This window comes from Sylvia atricapilla, chromosome 6, assembly GCF_009819655.1.
Source record: "Sylvia atricapilla isolate bSylAtr1 chromosome 6, bSylAtr1.pri, whole genome shotgun sequence".
Lineage (NCBI taxonomy): Eukaryota > Metazoa > Chordata > Aves > Passeriformes > Sylviidae > Sylvia > Sylvia atricapilla.
The window spans coordinates 42,360,949-42,380,873 of record NC_089145.1 but is presented as its reverse complement, the minus strand read 5'-3'; the positions used below and the strand labels follow the sequence as shown (position 1 = coordinate 42,380,873).

General features: G+C 45.8%; 1 protein-coding gene across 5 annotated transcripts in view; it reads left to right on the top strand.

Moving 5' to 3' along the window:
* The first annotated feature begins 404 nt into the window (after nt 1-404).
* CEP170B (centrosomal protein 170B) overlaps nt 405-19,925 on the top strand; it is a 57,404-nt gene continuing 37,883 nt past the window's right edge. For 4 of the 5 annotated variants that reach the window (XM_066321661.1, XM_066321660.1, XM_066321658.1 and 1 more), the window contains exon 1: nt 19,590-19,642. In XM_066321661.1, coding sequence (XP_066177758.1) covers nt 19,592-19,642 — 51 coding nt within the window. In that variant the 5' untranslated portion in view covers nt 19,590-19,591. Of the gene's footprint in view, nt 459-1,704; nt 1,841-13,747; nt 13,838-16,840; nt 16,920-19,583; nt 19,643-19,925 lie in introns of those variants that run through there. The other variant, XM_066321662.1, reaches the window with a different exon arrangement.

Sequence of the window (19,925 nt, the reverse complement as noted above, 5' to 3'; positions counted from 1 at the left end):
GGCACGGCACTGACACAGGCTTCCCGCAGAAGCTGTGGATGCCACATCCCCGGAGGTGTTCAAGGCCAGGCTGGATATACCTCTGAGCAACCCGGTCCGCTGGCCGGCATCCCTGCCCCCGGTGAAAGGGCAGATGACCTTTAGGGTAGATGACCTTCAACGCCCCTTCCAACGCAGCCCGCGCCACGGTTGCGTCCCGCGGCGATGCCAACGACGCGGAGGCGGGCCGGCACCTGGCGCTCAGGTGCCCCGCGAGCGCCGGCGAGGCGGCTGCGGGCCGGGCCGCGGAACCGCCGCCTCCCCCGGCCGGGCCCGGCAGGGCTGGGGCCGCCTCCTGACGTCGGGAACCTGCGGCGCGGGGGCGGAGCGGGGCGGGCGCCGGGAGCGGCCCGCGGGGCAGGCAGAGCCGGCTGGCGGGGCGCGGTGCCCGGCTGCCACCGCGCCGAGGGCCGCAGCAGGTAGGGCGGGCGGGGGCCGGGGGGCCGCGGGGCCGGCGCACAAAGGGCTGTGCCGGCGGCTCCCGGCTCGCCCTCCCGGGCGCTTTGTCGGGGCCGCGGCGTGTCGGCGCCGCCCGCGTGTCGTGACACGGGCGCGGCAGCCCGGAGCGGCGGCCCCCGGAGCGGCGGGGAGGCGGCGGGGCCGTGCGGGCTGTCCCCGGCCCCCGCCGAGGCCGCTCAACCCCACCTGCGCGCCCCGGGGCCGGGGAGGCGGCGGTCGGGCCGGGGAGCGCGGCGCAGCCCGGGGAAAATGGAGATCTCCTTCCCCCGGTGCGCTTAGGAATGCCGCTGGGAGCCCGGGAGGTGGGTGAGGGGAAGGCGAGAGCCTGGCGTGTGCCGCTGAATCCTCCTTGCTTCAGCCGGGGAGAGGAAAATGGGATGTTGTGGGAGAGGCAGGCGGAGAGGCCGCAGGAACAGGCTGCTCTCCGCCGGGCTGTAGCAGCGACAACAAACAGGTGTGGCCGGGAGGGTGCCCGGTGAGTGCCGCACGCAGGTCACAGCTGCCGCCCCTCCGCCTGCCAGCGCCGAAAGCCGCGGTGGGAATCGCAGCCTGTGCTGCCTGTCCTGGGGTAGCACAGCGGTGTGGTGTTCGGACCAGCCGTGCGGCGAGCGAGGGCGGGAGGGAGGAAGGATTTGTGGGCTCCCAACTTACATTAGTGTGGAAGTGGGATGAGCAATAGGGAGGTTGGTCTCCTCCCTCCCAGCGCTGGTGTAAGCGCTCCTGGGAATGCGCTGGGAAAGGTTAGAGGAGCCACGTTATGTCACCTCACTGATGTGCTGATCCGCATCTTTGATGATAGGCGAGGCTCAAGCTGTGTAGCACTGTGGTAGCAAAGAGGAAATGTTCTGGAAAAGAGATCTTTGTTGTTTTCTCTTTTTTCCCCTCCACCGTATTTCATCATTTCATTGATTGGATTCAGCTGGATGCTTCAATTTTTTTAAACAATCCTGTCTTCAGATCCCTAGTCTTACTTTGCCGTGGGAATGTTTCCAGGGCTGCAGAGCTCCTGCACATGGCTCATGGGCAGCAGGTCCTGGCAGACACTTCACAACTTCTTGTCACCAGAGATTTAAGACAGGAACACAAGTGCATGAGGCAGCTTTGGGTCCTATGGTACATGGAAATTTGGCAACGGCGGCTACACACTGTTGTACTTGCACACTTCATTAATAGCTCACTGTGTCCTGTGATTCTTTCTGTGTTTAGGATGTATAAAGGTTAAGTGCCAAGCGCCAAAATGAGCGTGACTTCGTGGTTCTTGGTGAGCAGCACTGGCATTCGCCATCGGCTCCCTCGGGAGATGATATTTGTTGGCAGAGATGACTGTGAACTGATGCTCCAGGTAACATGGCTTTTTTTTTTTTTTTTTTTTTTTTGTAATTATTTCTTCTGAAGCTGCACTAGATGCGCACATAATGCTGGGGATCTGTAGAGATACTTGATGCTTCCTTCAAATGACACGTTTTTAAAGAACCTTCTTTTTTTTATCCTGAGTCTCTGTTTCCCTTGAAGACTTCGTGTTTGTGACAGCGCAAGTGAGGTTTTCAAATTGCCATGTCATCAGATGGATAGGATCCGTAGTGGTGGGAGATTAATCAAATAGATTAACTGTCTTGATGCTACTAGAAGCAGTAAACAAAGACATACCATTCTGTCCTGATCTGTGATTATGCTGCTGGGTTTTTTAGCTTCTAATACATGTGGTGTTTACATGTGATTTGAATGCAGGCAGGGTTTTTTGTTTACCTGTTTTTCCCTTTAAGTTTGATTAAATTTTTTATGCTGGAATTTCTCAGGTGTTTTTATCATGGTAAAAAATACTGATGTTTAGCAGAGGAAATCTGTTTTGGTGGGCTGAGTAGGCTGGTGACCTCTTCCCAAAGTAATTGTGTTACTTGGGCAAACTTTCAGCTTCTGTTAGTGCTTTCCATACCAGCATGTGTCTCTGCTGGACCTAATCCAGCATGTCTGAAGTGTTGACTGTGGTCTGATGTTTGACAGCATAATGTAGTAGATGTCACTCCAGACAAATGAAGCTGGAATCTCACAGAGCTTTTGACAGGAGCAGTTTAGCTCAGGAATTTGTAGAAGCTCAGAATTAAATTAGTGCTTCTGCTAGACCCATGCCATGGGTACTTAAGTGCACAAAAAACATTCTGCTGCACCTGCTCGTCCCCCTTTTTGCCCCTTTGTGAAGGTGACAAATGGTCCTGTTGGCAAAATGAGGAAGCTGCCTGCACAATGGAGGCTCCCTCCTCATAATTTCCACTGCTGACCTGATCACAGGTGTGTGATCTACTAAATGCTGTGCTGATGATCTACTGAGGAGGCTGCGTTTGTAGTTACTGCAGGGAATTTGTATGGTATGTTAGTAGGAGGTCTGTTTGGAGAGGTAGAAGTTCTTGTACGAGGTGTACTTAAAGGGCAAGGTGCTGTCTAGCTGTAATAAAATGTCAGTGTCCACAAGAGGAAGGCTTGCAGTGTTTGTCCTGCTCTGCCTGCTGGCAGTGAGTGGTGAGGCTGTGCTGTGGTGGTAGAGTCAGGAGCTCCTGTTCCACAGCAGATGATTTGTTTGGGTTCTCCCATAAATCACACTATCTCTTGTTTCATGTTCCTACATGTCTGGCTGGTGAGGCATGTAAAGGTGAGACATTAAAAATATTTGCTGTATGTCTGCATTTGGCTGCTCAGGAACCTGATTGCCATCTTCTCACATGACTTGGAGGGAGAAAACACACAGTGGCCCTGGTTTCCAGAAATTGTGTGAGTTTTAGGCTACCCTATCTTAATACCTTGTTAATACCTTGTGAAGGAACCTGGGGTGGTGTTTTTTTTGTTTTTTTTTTTTTTTTTTTTTTTAATACCGTCAGCTTTCAGTTTTCTGACAGTCACATCTCAAGCTATGTATTTTAAAATAAAAGTACCAAAATACCAGTTGTGCTTAAAATGCACAGCTTGTTTCTCTGGTTGCTTATGGGGTTAACTGGATGTTGTGGATTGTGAGCCACTCCATACCCAGAGTATTTCATGCCTCTTTGGAAGTCTGAGCTGGCTTGTCAGTGTTGCTTGTGGAGTACCCAACCTTGTGATGCTCTTCATTTGCCATGCACTTTTATACAAGGTAAATGAATTGAGGTTCCTGGAGGAGCCAGGAGTATCTGTGAAATGGTTGTATCTGGGAACTCATAGATGGTGGGTGGCATTAAAAGAGGTTTCCATTATTTCACCAGAGTGAAGGCTCTGGATTGTCTATAAAAGCCAGCAGCTTGTGTTCATGGGGTGAGCTGCATGTGACCCTTTGTAACCATACCGGTCTGCTATCTCCAGTAGTAAAGCTTTTTCTAGACTGACATGTAAGGTCTTGTTTTGAACAGCACAGCACATTTTTTTCCTAGCCATTTGCTTATAAAGATGTTTTCCAGAGCTACCTGGGCCTCCAAATGAGACGGTTGTAGTAAGACTGAGTGCAGAAGAGAAACTGTGAACAGAGACTTGATATCCGGGCAGAATTGTATGTGAGCAGATGGAGGATGAGATCTAAAAATAGACTTTTTCCCTACTGTGACTGTCCATGTCACAAAATCGTTGTGCACACTGGCACAATCATTTGTCTTGGGGGAAGCTTAAGAAGCAGGGCAGTTATCAGAGCAGATGGACAGAGCTCTTGTGGCAGTTGTTTGCACCTTGTAGTATTTCTGTGGTACTGACCCTGAAACTGTATATTCACTGCATGGTTATTTTCCATATATATTTCAAGATATTGGCATTTAATCCTTTAAAGTGCACAGCTGGGAACAGACTGGCAGTGGCAGGGTGACCTGGTCAGTGTTTTTTCATCTCTAAGGCTGTTACTGCTTATTGATTTCATCGTGATATGGTTTGTGGTTCCCTGTTGAGACCATGTGTAACACGGTGTTCAAACATACGACACAGAGATAATCATTGTCCTGGAGACCTACAGTCTTGCCTTTCTCATTTTACTGTTTTAGGAGTGTCTTGTCTTTTGGTATTTTCTTAGAATGTGCTGTCTCAAGGTATCAGATCTCTAAAACAGCAAGAAAAGGATGCCTTTGTGACCAATCAAGCTTTAGTTTTGTCTTGTTCTCTTATTTCATAATACAAGCAGTGGATTTGCTTTCTTATTAACAAAGAGGTGAAGAAACACAGAGTCTTTAATCTTAAAATTGAGTAGGTCTGATACTGGGGAAACATATTCTACCTTGATATCCTCTATACCTACTAAGAGGATTAGAAATATTTTAAATGTTTTTGCAGCCCTCTAAAGCTCCTAGTACAAGTAAATGCGAGATTTACATTGGGTTTGAATGTTAATGCATGGGTGAAAATGCCATGAAATGTAGCTGTAGCTTGGCATGCAGTGTTGCTACCAGAGCCAAGGGCTCAATTCTGCCCTTTTTCTAAGAAAAGTGCTTGATTTCTTCAGCAGCCTGGCTGGTTCTTTCAGGTAACAGTCAACAAACTGCAGGAGTGTGGAGATCTGGACGTTCAGTAACTTGAACTGGTGTGTGTTTTTAATGTGAAACTTGGGGGTGGTAGGAGGTAATGCTCTGAAAAGATCTACTGTTTTTTTTTTTTTTTTTTTAATCAAAAATAAAAGAATTTTGGGACCATCTTGAAGAAAATAATTTTTCCCTCCCCCCAACATCCTTCTTGGGAAATGTAGCTGACATTTTTATCAGCTTTGATCACTTGCTTAATGTGATGAATACCCAGGGGACAAGCATTTTGCAAACTCAAAAATTTCACTTAACTGTTAAAACATTCCCCTCTGCTTTTAAACAAAACTTTTTTTTTGCATTTTTGCTAAATGTAAATATTTAACAGAATGGAAAGCAGTGTCATGGTTTCCCTGTTTTGGTTTGAGAGTGATGTTTACTGGAAAATTTGGGGAATAGAAATGTTTAACCAGTGCTCCCATGAGTATTTCTCTCCCTTTAGAGTGATGCTGTGGGCATGTGATTGTCCTGTGCCAGGTGAGTTTGTACACGAGTGTGAATTAAGCAGGAAAAGGTGCAGGCAGGATGGTGCTTTCTGTTTTATGCCTTTATCCTGTATGTCTTTTGAGACAGCCTGATATTTCCTATCAGGAGACACTGCTTGCAATTGCTTATAACTCTGCTAAACTTCGTAGCTGTTTGGGATAAGATTTATTTTCCAGGCGTCCGCTTTAGGCAGTGTGTTTCTGGATGCGATCATTTATCTCCCTTCTTTGGTCTTTGCTGTGAGCAACTCGGAGAAAAATGCTATTTTCTTCAGGTCAATTATTTAAAAGTATATTTATCCTGTTCTCTGAAGTTGTGGCATTGTAGTAGAGCTGGGTCAGTGAAGCTTTTCAAGAGTGAGTGACTAGGTTGGAGATGGTGGTTTATTGGTTTTTTTCCCTTAATCAATAATCTAAATGTGTTTGACCAAGTTCCAAACCTTTGAATAAAAGCTGGAGTTTGAATGTGGTCAGCAGGGACTTATTTGATAGTATTGCCTTAAGTAATTTCATCTGGGAGTGAGGTTGGCAAGAGGATGGAGTAGAGAGAGAAGTGTTACAGGTCGGGCAGAGAGGAACTGGGTGCAGGTATTCACAAGGCTGTGGTGTAGATGTAACAGCAGCTGTGCTAGATTATATCAGAGTACACCTAACTTGGCATCCTGACTCAGTGGTCAAAGCAGCTGTCGAGGAAAGGGCAAGGAGAAGCCAAGAGTGTAATGATACTTCCAGAATGCTTGTTCAGCCTCTTCACCTGTGTTTCAGGAAGCCACAGGTCAGATCTTTGCATATAGTGGTTGGATTTCTACTCTATAAAGCTTCGCCAAGAGATGAAGATTTGGCCAAGTGAGGAAATACAGTGAGGATTGTGTTTGTGCAGAGTGAGAGGAGGAGCAGCAGGACTTGGAAGAGTGGAGAGGGTGGTGCACATAGGGCAGAAGCCACTCGGAGTGGGCGAAGCGGGCATTACAGGATGTGGCTGCTGAGCAGCATCGCCCTTAGGCCTGAGATGGGTCAAGACTTGCTATTATTCTGGTGTCAGGAGAGAGCTGTGAAAGCTCCTAGCCAAGCATCTGTCACTGGTCCAGATGGGACTTTGCATGCTGCTTATGATACCAATTAGTCAGTTCAAGTGGTAGGGCCTTGTGAGCCGAACATACAAGTTCATTCTGGTGAATCACATAAGGTAACAATACTGAATTTTCATATTTTTAGCTTGCTGTTAAAAAGACAAGGAATTACAAGCATTCTAGGCACTGAAGGAGTACTCTTATGGCTGCTAAGTCAAGTGTTTATAACTGCAGAGTGGTTACAACACACTCGTGTGAAGGCTGCTGAAGGCTGCCTGTGTAATTCTGCCTCTGCCCCTGTGTACATAGGCATGAAGATGCAATCTGTTATTGTGTCGTTCCCGGGTATTTTACCCCGCAGGATCTGTTCTGTGTCTGGTATGCAGGGTGCACGGCGTGCTCCACAAATAATAGAGTGCAAAAATGAGCTCTGCCTGTGTGTGTGACATCTGGTCAAATTAAGGTTTCATTGACCTGATGTCTCCTGCCTTCCCTGGGCCATACTTGATAATACCGTGTGTCTCCTATGTATTTTAGTAAGTGCATACATAAACAAGTGCGCATAGGTGTGGTGCAGGTTGTCTACAGTGTTATGCTGGGAAGAAGCAGATGGTGGGAACCTGGTAGATGATCTTTTTCCTGGTCCTCCTGGGTGGATTCACTACAGTGCAGAAATTGTATCCCTCTGTTCACACATTTCCAGCACTGGGAGCTCCCAGAAGGAGCCGTGAGGAATCTCTGCTGGTTTTTGTGTCTGGACCTTTTTCCCCATGGAAGTGCTGGGTTGAAGTGGGAAGCTGTAGTCAGGACAGGGATATGCCCCACCCATGCTTTTTGCTGCAGTTATCTGGAGGGTGTGAACAAGCACCTAAGTTAGTCCCCTGGGTGCTGGGAATTGCCAAGAGTAATTCGTTAGGTGTCACAAAGGAAGTAAGTGTCTTACAGAAGGGAATGGATCTAGCCTTGGGAAGGTACTGCTTTTTGACAGGTAGTGTTTCCAGGTGCTAGGACAGCAGCTGTGGGAGGAAGGATGCACATCCTGTATTTCAAAGCCTAGAGTTGTTTTTCTTTTGTCTCCTCCTTGTCCCATTGTGTTCTGTTAATGTGCAGTTGATGGGAGGAGGTTATGATGCCTGATGACATACCGGTGTAGGGGGCTGGAGGCATAGCAAGACTGACAGACCTGGGAGGGGAGTTCATTGCTGGAGGTAGAGTCAGGAGAGGGGTGATGGTGGCACTGAAGGTAGGTGGTTGTTGGGGTTGAGAGGGCTTCACGCAGCTGGCAAGTTGCTAGAAGCCTGGACTGCCAAAGGAAGGGTTTGTCCCACTCTGGAGTGGGCGGAGAAGAAAGGGAGATGTATCTTCCTTGTATGAGATCCTGATCCAGGCAGCAACAGCTCAGCTGCACTATAAAAATTCAGGTTTGTGTCCCACCTAAAACAATGCTTTTCCATTTTTCCTGGGTGGCCATATAAAACAAAGGGAGAGCCATTGCATCTGTGGGCAGCATGCTCCCTGCCTGTGGTCAGGATCTGACCCTGGGTCACTTGAACCAGTTCACTTTGGGAATGGGGAACCAGCAAGCAAAAACCCATTTTACCCCTAAGTAATGGGTTAAGTTTTTGTGGGAACCGTGCCAGCCTCCAAATCCCTTTGCCAAGCTGTGGGGATTACAGTTTCATTTTCCTGGGGGATTTCTCTCTTTTGTTCAGTGCCTTGTTTTTTGCCTGAATATTCAGGCCCTGGTTCAGCCACAGATCCGCAAAGTCCATGATTTTGGCTGCAGCAAAGCTGAAGGCAAGGGCCTCTGCAGCCTGGGAGCTGTAAAGCAAGTCCAGCCCCAGGATGAGGTGGCTGCACTTGCTGAAGAGATTTGTCTGCTTAGGCAGAGTCATTAGAAGCTGGCAGCAGCTGCCCCTGGGAGCCATCAGACTGCCACAGGGGTGACACACTTGCAACCAGCCTAGGGCAGGATGGAGCATTCACTGATATTCTGGAAAAGTACTGAAGGGGCCAGTGCACACAGTGCTGTGAAATGCTTTGTGGTGAAAGAGAAGGACCCAGTGTTCACATCTGTCATTAAATGTTATCCAGCTTTGTACTTTAGAGGGGCAAAATTCACATTTCAGGCCAGAATGCAATGGGATTTTCTGTTTTGGTTTGTTTTTTGTCTGTCTGCATTCTAAAGTGGGACACCAGCAGAGGTTTGTATTTCCTTACTGGGACACTTGTGCAGATCACAGTACTAGGCAGAAATGTAACCTGTTCACTATGGAAAGTATTTGAGCAACTGTTTTATTGCATGCTGCCACCAGAACGCTGCAGTTATTTTGTGCCAGAAGTGCACAGCAGACTGCAGTGAGGAACAGGGAAACTGCTCATGTTTGTTTATTTTATCTCCAATACCACGATGCCTCACGGCACTGGCAGGGCTGAGGTCCAAATCTCAACCCCAACCAGTAGGTTTTCATCTATGGTAATTCTCCTGAGAAAAAAAGTAGCATCTGTATCTGCACAGACAGCTGAGCTGCGTCTGCTCCCTGGCCCTGTGGGGAAACGCAGGCTGTCTGCCTGTGTTTCTCCTCCTGCCTTCCTAAGCAGGTCTTTTTGCCTTGTGGATTTTGCTTGGCATCTTTGGAGCTCATGCTTTCATCCTGAGTGCCCTGTTCTCTGCCTGGATCAGACCCTTCACCAAACACAAAGCTATAGGGTATGTGCTGCACACAAAGCGACAGTGTTATTTATGCCTCTCTGGAGATCCCTGCAAGCTTTTGAAGCTGATTTTGCTGATTCAATGATGTGTGCAGGTTTGAGAATCACAAGCAAGCTGCCTGGTTGTATGGCTGATTGGAGACTTGTGATCCAAGGTGTTGGTACCACTGGTACTGGCAGACCTACAGGTACCATTCCTGTATTTTGGACTACTCTGCTTAATATGATCCTGGAAAAAGGAAGAGCTATATATAAAGTACCTCCATCCTCAGTTATGTGCTGTGTCTGCATTTCGTCTACTAGGTATTTAAAATATGATGCATGGTAGATAGTATGACAGAAAAGCAACACAACCTTATATTAGGAAGTGATTTGAATGTCTGGAAATTCCAGCCCTGGATGAGAGCTGAGTGTAGTAACAAATCAATGTACATGTTTTCCCTGCAGAGAAGAGTAAATATTCTTAATCAGAAAAGCACACGTGTTTTCCTGAGAGTTGTTTTTGTTTGATAACAGGTCCAGTGTTGGGTCATGCTGAGAATGCTATGTTCTTCCTTCATTTCCAGCCTCTTGGAGTGTAGCCTTGTTTCTTGCCTGAAGATCACCACTGCTTAGGAGGACACCTCACTTCCTTCTTTTCCCCTTCTCAGCCTCCTCTGAGGTGCTCCAGCTCCAGTTTGGTTGTTTGAATCTCTTTCCCGTAGCTCAGGACTGCTGCTCACCCCATCACAAGTGTTTTTCTGGTGAAACAGATTAACTGCAAGGCTGTACTGGTTAGTTTTTGCTTTTGACATCTAGATATAGGTAATTGAGGTTTCTTATTAACACTTTATTGGAAATTCTGCTGGTGTTTTTTTTTTTTTTTTTGGACCCCTTTGTCTACTCGTGAGGGATCAGTCTTGTCTTTTGTTGTGGATGTCATGTCTGATCATTAAGCAAGATTCAGTGTTTGATGCACGTGTGCATTTAGGCTAGAAGTCCTCTTATGTTAGAAATCCAGTCAACTTAGTTGCAGTTTTTCAATTTATAGGTGCCTGAAATCTGTAAAGTTACAGATGGCTGGGAGCTCTGCACCCATGGGCAGCTCTGTAATGTGTTGACTCAGCTTCTTAAATCACTTTCTGTGATTCAGCTGGTCACTCCTTAGGAACCAGTGGCCTGCTGGGCTGAAGTGCCTGTCCTTGGGCTCACAGCTGTTACCAGCATGGAAACTGTTCAGTCTCCTCATGGGAAGTGGGATTGAGGGAGCCTGCTCCTCCCTGAGACAAAAGCACCATCAACCTCTGGGTTGCTGCTGTCACTGCACACGAGAGCAGTTTATGTTAAATGTGACTGATGTTGAAATAAACCACACCTCAGTTCTGAAGTAAGAGTGACCTTTGGCAAGTCTGCATCAAAATAAATAAGGTGTGATTTTAGTTATTTTAAGTTGAGTTTCCTTGGAGACAGGCCCCTAGGAACTCCTGCTGCCAGTTCCTGTGATGTTTGCTAGCTTAACATAAACAAAACTAAGAAAATTCCTCTCCGCTCCACAAAACCATGAAATTCCACAGAAGTGCAATCTGTGTAACAGTTTGCCTTTTTTCTGATGTGCTCTTAAAGAGATGCTGAGAGGTTGTATGAAGACTGTGGGTCAGATTTTGCATGTTGTTTTGACTCCTTTTGCCTTGGGCTTTCTTGAACACAGCTGAAAGTTCTGTGGAAAGTAGGGTGGCATAAATTGGTTCCTTTGATGACCTCTTCCTGCATTTATGGAGGAGGATATCATGTTGCTAGAATACATGTCTGCTCCCCTGAGATGACCCTCATCTGATTGGAGACCCCTGAGTGGCTGAAATCAGCTGTTGTAGAACACAGCAGACCAAAGGCTGTGCTCACTTAGATCAGGGTCAGATGCAGGGCAAAGTAAATTTTTCAGAGACAGCTGGTTCCCAGAAATAAACTACTTTTTAAGTGACCTGTGATACATTTAAAATCAGATACCAGATCCGCCCCAATTTTTTGTCTGGGTTAGCTTTTTGAGATGGAAACCTTTCTGCCCTTGGAAGGGGGCTAAATGGTTTGTTCTGCCTTTAGAATCTGTTAATCTTTAAATGAGCCTCCATGATGTGCTCTAAAAAGCTAAAGCAAACACTGCTGCACCAGTTAATCAGCATTCCCTTGTATATCATCGGGAGCAGTGACATCCACAATTTTGAGTAGCAGGGGGATGACAGGGAAAACAGACATCTTCTGTGCTGTGCAGGCACAGTCACCTGTGCATGGTTGTCTTTGATTCCAGTGGCATGAAGCATAAATACCCATGGACAGGGAGAGGGGATGGTCATCTCCTTCTGCTTTGGGAGGTGTGGTGAGCCTTGCAGGAGCCCCAGTCCAGAGCACTGCTCAAACAGCCAGATTGTTCTGGGGACAGACTCTGGGCTCACATCCCTCCAAAGGGTGTGAGGGACCATGTGACAGGTCAGGAACAATCCCAGCCTGTGTAGCATCATCTGCTGTGGTACCTGAGGCTGTGCCTGGAGACACTCCTGTTCTCAGGGCCATGTGCTGAGGTGCAGGGCCTGGGCAATGTCCCTCAACTATCCTTACCTGAACCATCCTTACCTCGCACTGCGCACACCTGCCGCAGCCACTTGGGTCATTGAAAAATGCACTGAGGAGCTGCATCTGGTGTGGATAATAAGAGAGAGAAGCAGTAGCTTCACTGTAAATGCTTAAGACCTGCCCTGCCTTGAGGTCAGGGGTCAGACACCAAGTGTGAAGATGGCATGGGGGTGAGGGGTTTGTGTGTGTCCCTCCTGGAGGGCATTGCTGTGTGTTGCTTCTCATATTTAGTGCTCAGCATAGCAGGAGGCACAGGTGGGCGTCCCCAGCCACATTGTCTCTGCCTGTCCCATCTCTGTTTGTGTCTTTGGACAGCTGATTGCTCTCCAAGCAGCATCAGGTTGGCAGCTAAGCAAAAAGTGCTTCCTTTTAAGTCCAGCAGGAATGTGGATAACTGTATTAGTGAGGGAGCTGGAGGCATGGGGTCACTTGCCCCTGTCCTCACTGCCTCTGCATGGAGTGACATGTCATGAATACTGTGAGGGACATTGCAAGGTGGAAGGGCAATCTTCTGGCCAGGTGTGTCCTTGCTTCATATTGGTACTTCAGGGTTACTCTGGAGGATGTATCTCCTGGGCTGATGGATGCTCTGCAGAGGAAAGAGATGGCATTTCTCAGGTGTTGGGTGACATTGGCAGGGCCAGAAGAAATTCCTGCAAATAGTAGCAGTTTGTGTGGAAAAAGCCTCTTTTGTTTTCATCAAGGAATTCCCTGAAACAATCTTTGCCCCTGCATGCTTGCAAGAAGCCAGATAATGGCTTGCTGAGAGCGGTGCTGTGGCAACCAGTGTGTTTATACTTGGCAAAAGGGAAGGACTTTCAGCAAGAACTTGTTGGTTGGTGCCCAGGAGGATGAGGATTAGCTGGTGCCTGGCTGGTCTCCTTCCTCTGGTAGCCTGCCCTCCCTTCTCCTGATCTGAGATACCGGGGAGGTCTCAGTGCTTGTGTGTAAGTGCTGATAGAGTGACTGCTCCCATGCTCTGCCTGAGGTCAGCTTCAGCAAGGATTCAAGTTATGAGAGGCAGCAGGTCTAAATACAGACAGTCTGGTGTCTTTATAGCTGTAACACACCATATTTCAAAGTTATGCGTAGATCTTGTTCTAGCATGTCTTCAGAAGTCTGACACAATGCCTGCTCAAGTGTCACACTCTGTTTTGAAGATAAGGTGCGTTACTTGTGCATTGTGACAAAGCCAGTGGCACCAGATCACTGTCAAGTTCAGTGTTCTCAAACCCAGCTTACAATTTAAATTTTCCTGGAGTTACTTTCTTTCTCATTCCAGGTTTACTAACCTCTCTCTGACTTGGAACACATCCTAGAATTTAAATCAATTCCAGGACATAATCCTGGGAACAGTATAAATTTTTGGGAACAAGTTTGGTTTGTAACTCAAGAAATTTTTTTTCTTTTTCAAAAAGAGGAAGAAATGATCCCACATAGGGGCACCCCTAGTGATGAGGCCATTGGCCTCAGCGGTTGAAAAATGGAGCTCTTCTAGCTCATGCTGGCTCAGATCCTGGCCCCCAGGCTTTCAGTTTGACTGGTTTTGTTCAGTGTGTATTGATATAATTTTCTGAAATTATGGCAGAGTCTTGACAGCCTTCAGCGATTTTTTTAAAAACTTTTTCTTTTCCCTCCTCCATGCAAATTGTGTTTTGTCTTCAAACTCTGCAAACAACCATGGAAGCATTTAGTGCTTATCCTTCAATTACTTATAGTAGTAAATAGTATTTAATCCTTCCTGCTTTCTCTCTCTGTCCCCCTAGCCCATATCAAGGCAGTTTAATGTCTCAGTGTTGCTCTGGATAACAGTGTATCTTTTGCCTGACCGGTCTCACGCTCCTTGTGCTTCCCTTGCCAGTCCCGCAGCGTGGATAAGCAGCACGCTGTAATCAACTATGACAAGGAGAAGGATGAGCACTGGGTGAAGGATCTGGGCAGCTTAAATGGGGTAAGTACCAAACCTCCCAGCTGGCAGGGGGGCCTGTGCTGATTCTGCAACTACTCCTGTGCTCGCTGAATCCTGCTCTCAGACCCTTTTGGGTCACTGCAGCTGTTGGCATGAGTTAAGCCAGACATGCATAATTATTTGCAAGGGCTGAGGTGGAGGTCACATAGAATCTCATCTTGGGAGGGGAAAGCTTTGGTGGATATTGTATTGCTTTTTCCCTCTCTACTGGTGTCCTTGCAGAATGCTTCAGGGCCCAGAAAATCATAAAGCCTCTTGCAAAAAGGGAGGAAATAAATTCAGTTTCGTGGTTGAGATGTTAACTTTAAACTGGTGGAGATTCTGAAGCAGCTGTTCAGCATGAGCAGGGTGACCTTTTGGTGGTTCGACTGTCAGTGCATGGAGTGATTTATGGGATGATGAGACATTTAATTTTGTTGGGGAGAAACTACTTGAAACTGCCTCTTTTTTTTTTTCTTTTTTTTTTTTTATTAATAAAAATTGCTCTTTTGCCAGCCTTGAGCCTGGTTTGCGTGAAGACTGAAGAATAATGTGAGCACAGAAGAGGGGACTGAATCTTAACCCTTGCTCTGGTCTGACATAGGCAGTAGAGCTAGACAACTGAATTCCAGGATATTTAAATACACCATTGTTGTTAAAAATTCCTTAATGTCATAGCATGCCTCTGTTTTGGCAGTTTTTTCATACAAGTGCACCTATTCCTCTGCTGGAGCAGGCCTAAGCTAGATTCACGTAATTGTCTTCCCAGTGGGGGTTTTACTGCAGCCATTGTTTTGGACTTAGAAGCCCTCCTCCATCACAACCACAAAACCACAAGATGAGCCCAGAAACTTGTACAAAAACAGTGGCTAAAGCAGCCCTCAACTATTCTGCCTCTTCTGGCATCTGAACACAGCAAGAATGAGTGCTAAAACTCATTTATCCTTCTCAGCCTAATAGCTGAAGGCATGGAGCCCTGCTGAAATGGGAATATTTCCAGTAACTGCTCTGGACTCTAGCTGGATCCCTGGTTCAAAAGCTATGGTGTTTAACTCACGGTGGTAAAATAGCAGCTGAAGATTCTGCTTGCAAGGGAGGGAAGGCTTGTGCCACTAATTATTTTCTATCTTCACATGCTAAAGCATATGAATTTACAACATTTTAATAGTAGACTTATGCTTAGAGAGACAGTGGAGTAAAAGGGAGTTACAGCAGCACCTGTCTTCTGCAGCTGATCAAACACCTCTGTTGAAAAAGACTTGTGGCCAAACCAAATTTTGCATGCAAGAAACATCTTTATTTGAAAATTGTCACAAAAACTTGTTTTCCCACCTGAAACTGAAGAAACCACTTTTGAGGACCTTGGTTTTAAATCCACTTTCAGAATTTCCTTTTATTTTGTGTTTGAGTTGTCAGCAATGCATTATATGGCTTTGCTGGATAATCTGGTTCATATTAATTGTCAAAGTGTTTTATATTGTTTTTATTATAATGTTCAGGTAATTCTGCAGTCTCTATTCAGTCATTTTTGTTATTAAGGGTAGCATTTCTATCCAGATTAAGTGCTTTAATGAAGTTACTTTAAATAAAATAAACATGGACAAATAGGTAACTATCATAATGGGTTCTTGCAGACTGTTTTGAAGAAAATTCAGCACACACTTATTCCTGTTCCAGATGTGACTGTTGCAGGTTTTTTAAATAATTAAAAACTTTAATGCAAATTGGAATTCTCTGCCTTTTAACTAGCTTCACTGTTTTTATTCTGAAATTACAGGCCTGTTTCCCAGCTCTTCTGTAAATTGCCAGGAAACTGGGGACTGTTGTCTGCAGAGGTTCTAGTTTCCTGCTCTAGCATTTCTTTTTCCTCTGTGGTTAATACTAGGTTTTATCATGCATGTTTGACTTGGCTGAGGTGAGAAGGCAGAAGGAAGAGATTGTGCTGCAGTCATGAAAACATGTAAATTCATTTTCTAGCATAATTTTGTTTCCTCAGCTGCATTTGCATTAACGGCACAAAGCCCCAGCAGCAAGTTCCTCTTCTGGGAGGCTGGGTGAATCCCACCTTGCCAAGTGGGGTAACTCCTGGTGTCTGACTGCCTCAAATCCAGCTGTGGGAATGGCTGATCCCCATCAGCACTCTAGGGCTTCTTCAGCCCCTTCTAATTTTTATTTGGCCCAGATCATTGCAAACCCATTGCACGGCTTTATTTGTGAAAGATGTCCATGCATGCTTGATTTGATCCTCGGTTGGTCTGGGAGAATTATTTCATAGTGGGTCCCCTCAGGAAGCAGAGACATCAAAGCCATTTATTCTCAGCTGTGGAGCTGTGAAATACGTGTCTTGCACCTTTAGAAGGATGTTAGTTTCTTTCAGCCCAAATTAACTGCCTGGAGCACTGGGAAAAGGAGTGTGTGAATTTTCAGCATGAGGGGTTTGGTTATCTTGGACAGTGTGGCCTCAGGTGTCATGGTGATGCTGCTGCAATTTTTCCCATTTCCCTGTACATTTTCATTTCCCCTTCGTCTGTGATAGTCTTTGCTTGTTAAATTATCATTCCTTGGGGCTGACACCAGTCTGGTTTGCCATCCAGCAGGAAGCTGATTCCTAGCTCAGTAATTAAGAGTGTGAGTTGCAACTGTTTGCTGGTTGAGATTGGTGTAGGAGAGCCGAGAGCATTTGAAGTTCCTAACTTGAAGGCACCTCATTTACCTGTTCAAGTCGGGGACTGAAATTGCATTAGCAGTTGGTGTAAAGGTAAACCTCCCTGGAGGTCCCTTCACAGCACCTTGCTTTTAAGCATAATTGCGGGTGCTCTGACTTGCCCATGGGAGCGACTTGCTGGTGTTGATTTTTCCAGGGAGCTTAGCTCCTAGCTCTTGACATGGTGCTGGCACATTCTGAGTACATGCAATGACATCAATGGATGGATTTGGGTGCCCTTCAGGAGCACCATCCATGAGATCCATCACCCTGACACCCACTCCTGTGCTTCTCTCCTGCAGACATTTGTCAATGACGTGAGGATTCCTGACCAGAAGTACATCACCCTGAAACTGAATGATGTAATTCGCTTCGGCTATGATATCCTTTCTGAAGAGGATTGGGTCTCTGGCTTTGTTTGGGATTTGTGCTGTTGGCTGCATGAAGAGGAACCAGGGCTAATTGTGACTACCAAGTAAGGTTTTTGTTTTGCCTCTTGGAGCCTTTGGATGGCTCATAAGCTTGTGTTTCTCTACCATGAACCTGAATCAGAGCACATTAATCATGATCCCTGCTTTTTCATTGGACTTTGGATCAGACCCTGCATTGGCAGTACTGACTGTGGAAGTGCCTGTTCAGTCTCCTCCTAAAGAAAGGTTGTGTTTTTTTCTTTTTCTTTGGGTGGCCACTGTAGCTAGTACCAGCTGGGAACAAACATCGTTCCTATGTTTTTGTGTGAACTAACATCTTCCTATTTATTTTTTTATCTGATTTGCCTTGTTTTGTTAGTCATTTCACCCAGATGCTTTCTTTCATACAATTTTCAGACCTTCAGCCTTCAACATCTAGCTGTGGGGCTTGTGGCCAGACCCTCGACTCTGTATCGATTGAAGTTTGCCCGTGCAAATTGCTTCTGCCACAAAATGCAAGAGTAAATCTCTCTTTAGCAATAGCACATTTCACCTCTAGCAAGGGGAAGCTAGGCTGCCATTACTGCTTTATTTACAGACCACAAATCCTGCTGGTGTCTGCTAAAATACCTTTGCTTTCATCCCTTTCCTTTTTTATCCTGATGTGGCAGTATGGCTAGCTATAAGCATAGCTGTTGACATGCCTTTTTGAGCCTGAAGAGCAATAGTGGTAAGTAGAGGCTCCTGTTGCTGTCTTTTCATGTAATCTCATACTTTTTTTTTCACTTTTTTTTGAGTTGTTTCTATCTGCCAAACTTTGCCCACTCAAGCTGAATTTAGAAGTAGCAAGTGTCTCCAGGTTGGGTTTTTTTTTTTTTTTTTTTTCTTTTCTGGGGAGATGTCAGTTAAAACAGTCCAGACATTTCCAAGAATAGAGGCAGAGACTAAGTTTTACCATTTGGTGGGGGCAGATGTTTGTCTGGAAAACTCTTGTGCATCCTTGACACCAAGGCCACATTCTTGCATCTTTTGCTGTCCCCATGATGATCCATTTGTGCTTGGCCATGCTTTAGGGCTTGAAATACTCCAAACCCTTGAGCCTTACTTGTCTTCCTGTGATCTGGTGTTTCAGCCCTCAGCAGGAGCACTCACTGTTGCAGCCAGGATTGCTTAAACTTATGTGTGTGCCATCCTGGATCTGCAGGAAAAGAGGGTTTTCAGGACCATGGATCATAATTTGGGCCTTGGTCACTGTCGTCTGGGATCTTACCATTAAAGATGGTGTCTTGCTGCACATGGGATGAAATCTATTACAGTCCCATGGGCAACCTCAGTTGAAGCTTTTCTTTACTTTGGTTGTGGTTTTTTTTTTTTTTTTTTTTTTTTTTTTTGATGTAGCTGCTTGTGTATGTTCTGGTTTCTTGGTGTGTGAGGAAATGCCCAGAAGATCTGCTGTGAGCTTCAAAGGGAAGGCAAAAATCAGTGCCTGGAGCATTGGGGGGGTTTTAATGGCTGCAACACCAGTTTAAACTTCTTACAGAAAGCAATTCTCAGCAATGAGCAGCTGAGTTGAAGTATTTAGTCCTGCAGCCTTTTCATGGATATTCAAGTGAAATGAATGATTATACTTATGAACTGCAGAATTTATTGCTCTCAACAGGAAAAATTTAAAGAATGTTGGTTTTAGAGTAATCTTTGTACTATGTACCTATTGCAGCTATAAGGTCTTTCACTGCTTTGCTGTTTTGGTACCACTCTGTTTAGCAGAGCTTTCTGTGCACACTGCAGTCAACTTGGTGTGGATGGCAGCATCTCCTGAGGTCTTGGAGTCAGCTGTGTCCTGTTGCATGAGAGCATTTCTCTTTTCCATTTACAGTTTCACTTAAAAGGCTGTGCAGAGTTTCCCTGCTAGGCCAGGATCACTTGGTTTATTTTTAGTCTAACATTTTCCATCTTTCCTTTTTCCTCCTCTTTGCTTTCTGCTGTGCTGATTGGGTTGTTCATGATGACATTCCAGATGCCAGCTCTTTTTTTTTTTTTTTTTTTCTTTAATACAGCGTTGCTGAGGATTATTGCCTGGGCTCAACCATGTGAATGCCTCCTTTCCTAAGAGGTCACAGCAGTTCATGGCCTGATTTACTTTTCATCTAGAAAACTGCAGTGATGGAAAGGCCCTGCCAGGGCAAGAGAGCACCATAGTCCCAAGCATTAGAGCAAGGAGCTGAACTCTACTGCTCTGTTATTCAATGTATGAGACTGTCCCACCTTGGCCAGGATACTGAGTGGTCTGCCTGAATCCCCCTTCCAGGTGGAGAGGATCAGGGTGTGAGCTGAGCTGGGGCTCCAGCTGCTCCCTGAGATCCTGCACAGAGTTGCTGGTGCTCCTCCAGGCTTCTCTTGCTCAGGTCTCCATGTCTGTTGCCCCTCAGCTGTTGTGGATCTGGCCAGCAAACATGATTTTACACTCTCACAAACTGCACAACAAAGACCATGCTGGGCTGCAGCACAGGCAACTTTTACTACCCTGTGAATTTTTAGACTTTCTGGTTTTATGATGCTGTTTTATTTCTGTGACTAAATGCTAGATTTCTCTGTCTGTCCAATTCCTTTGTATTTTCCTTAATGAATTCTGTACATTCGAATATGTATGTCCTGGAACAAATTCAACACAAAGTCCCAGAAGAAGCATTAAAGGTAAGAGGGGCTGGGTGCAGTGTATTTTTTAAAAAAATCAAAACTTTTCAGTACTTTAGTGATGGTCAAGCAGAGTGAAATATTGAAATACTCTTGATGGCAGTGAAATGTTTCAAAATATGAGGCTCTCTTTGGATTTGGACTTAATAAAACTCTCCTTTGAGGAGAGATACATTTCCCAGTTATCTCAAATTTGATCTCTCCTATCTCTGTGCTAACGTGCAGATCAAGTTCTTTATGTTTCATGACTGCCAAGAAAAAAAGGGTTACTTAAAGCTGTAAC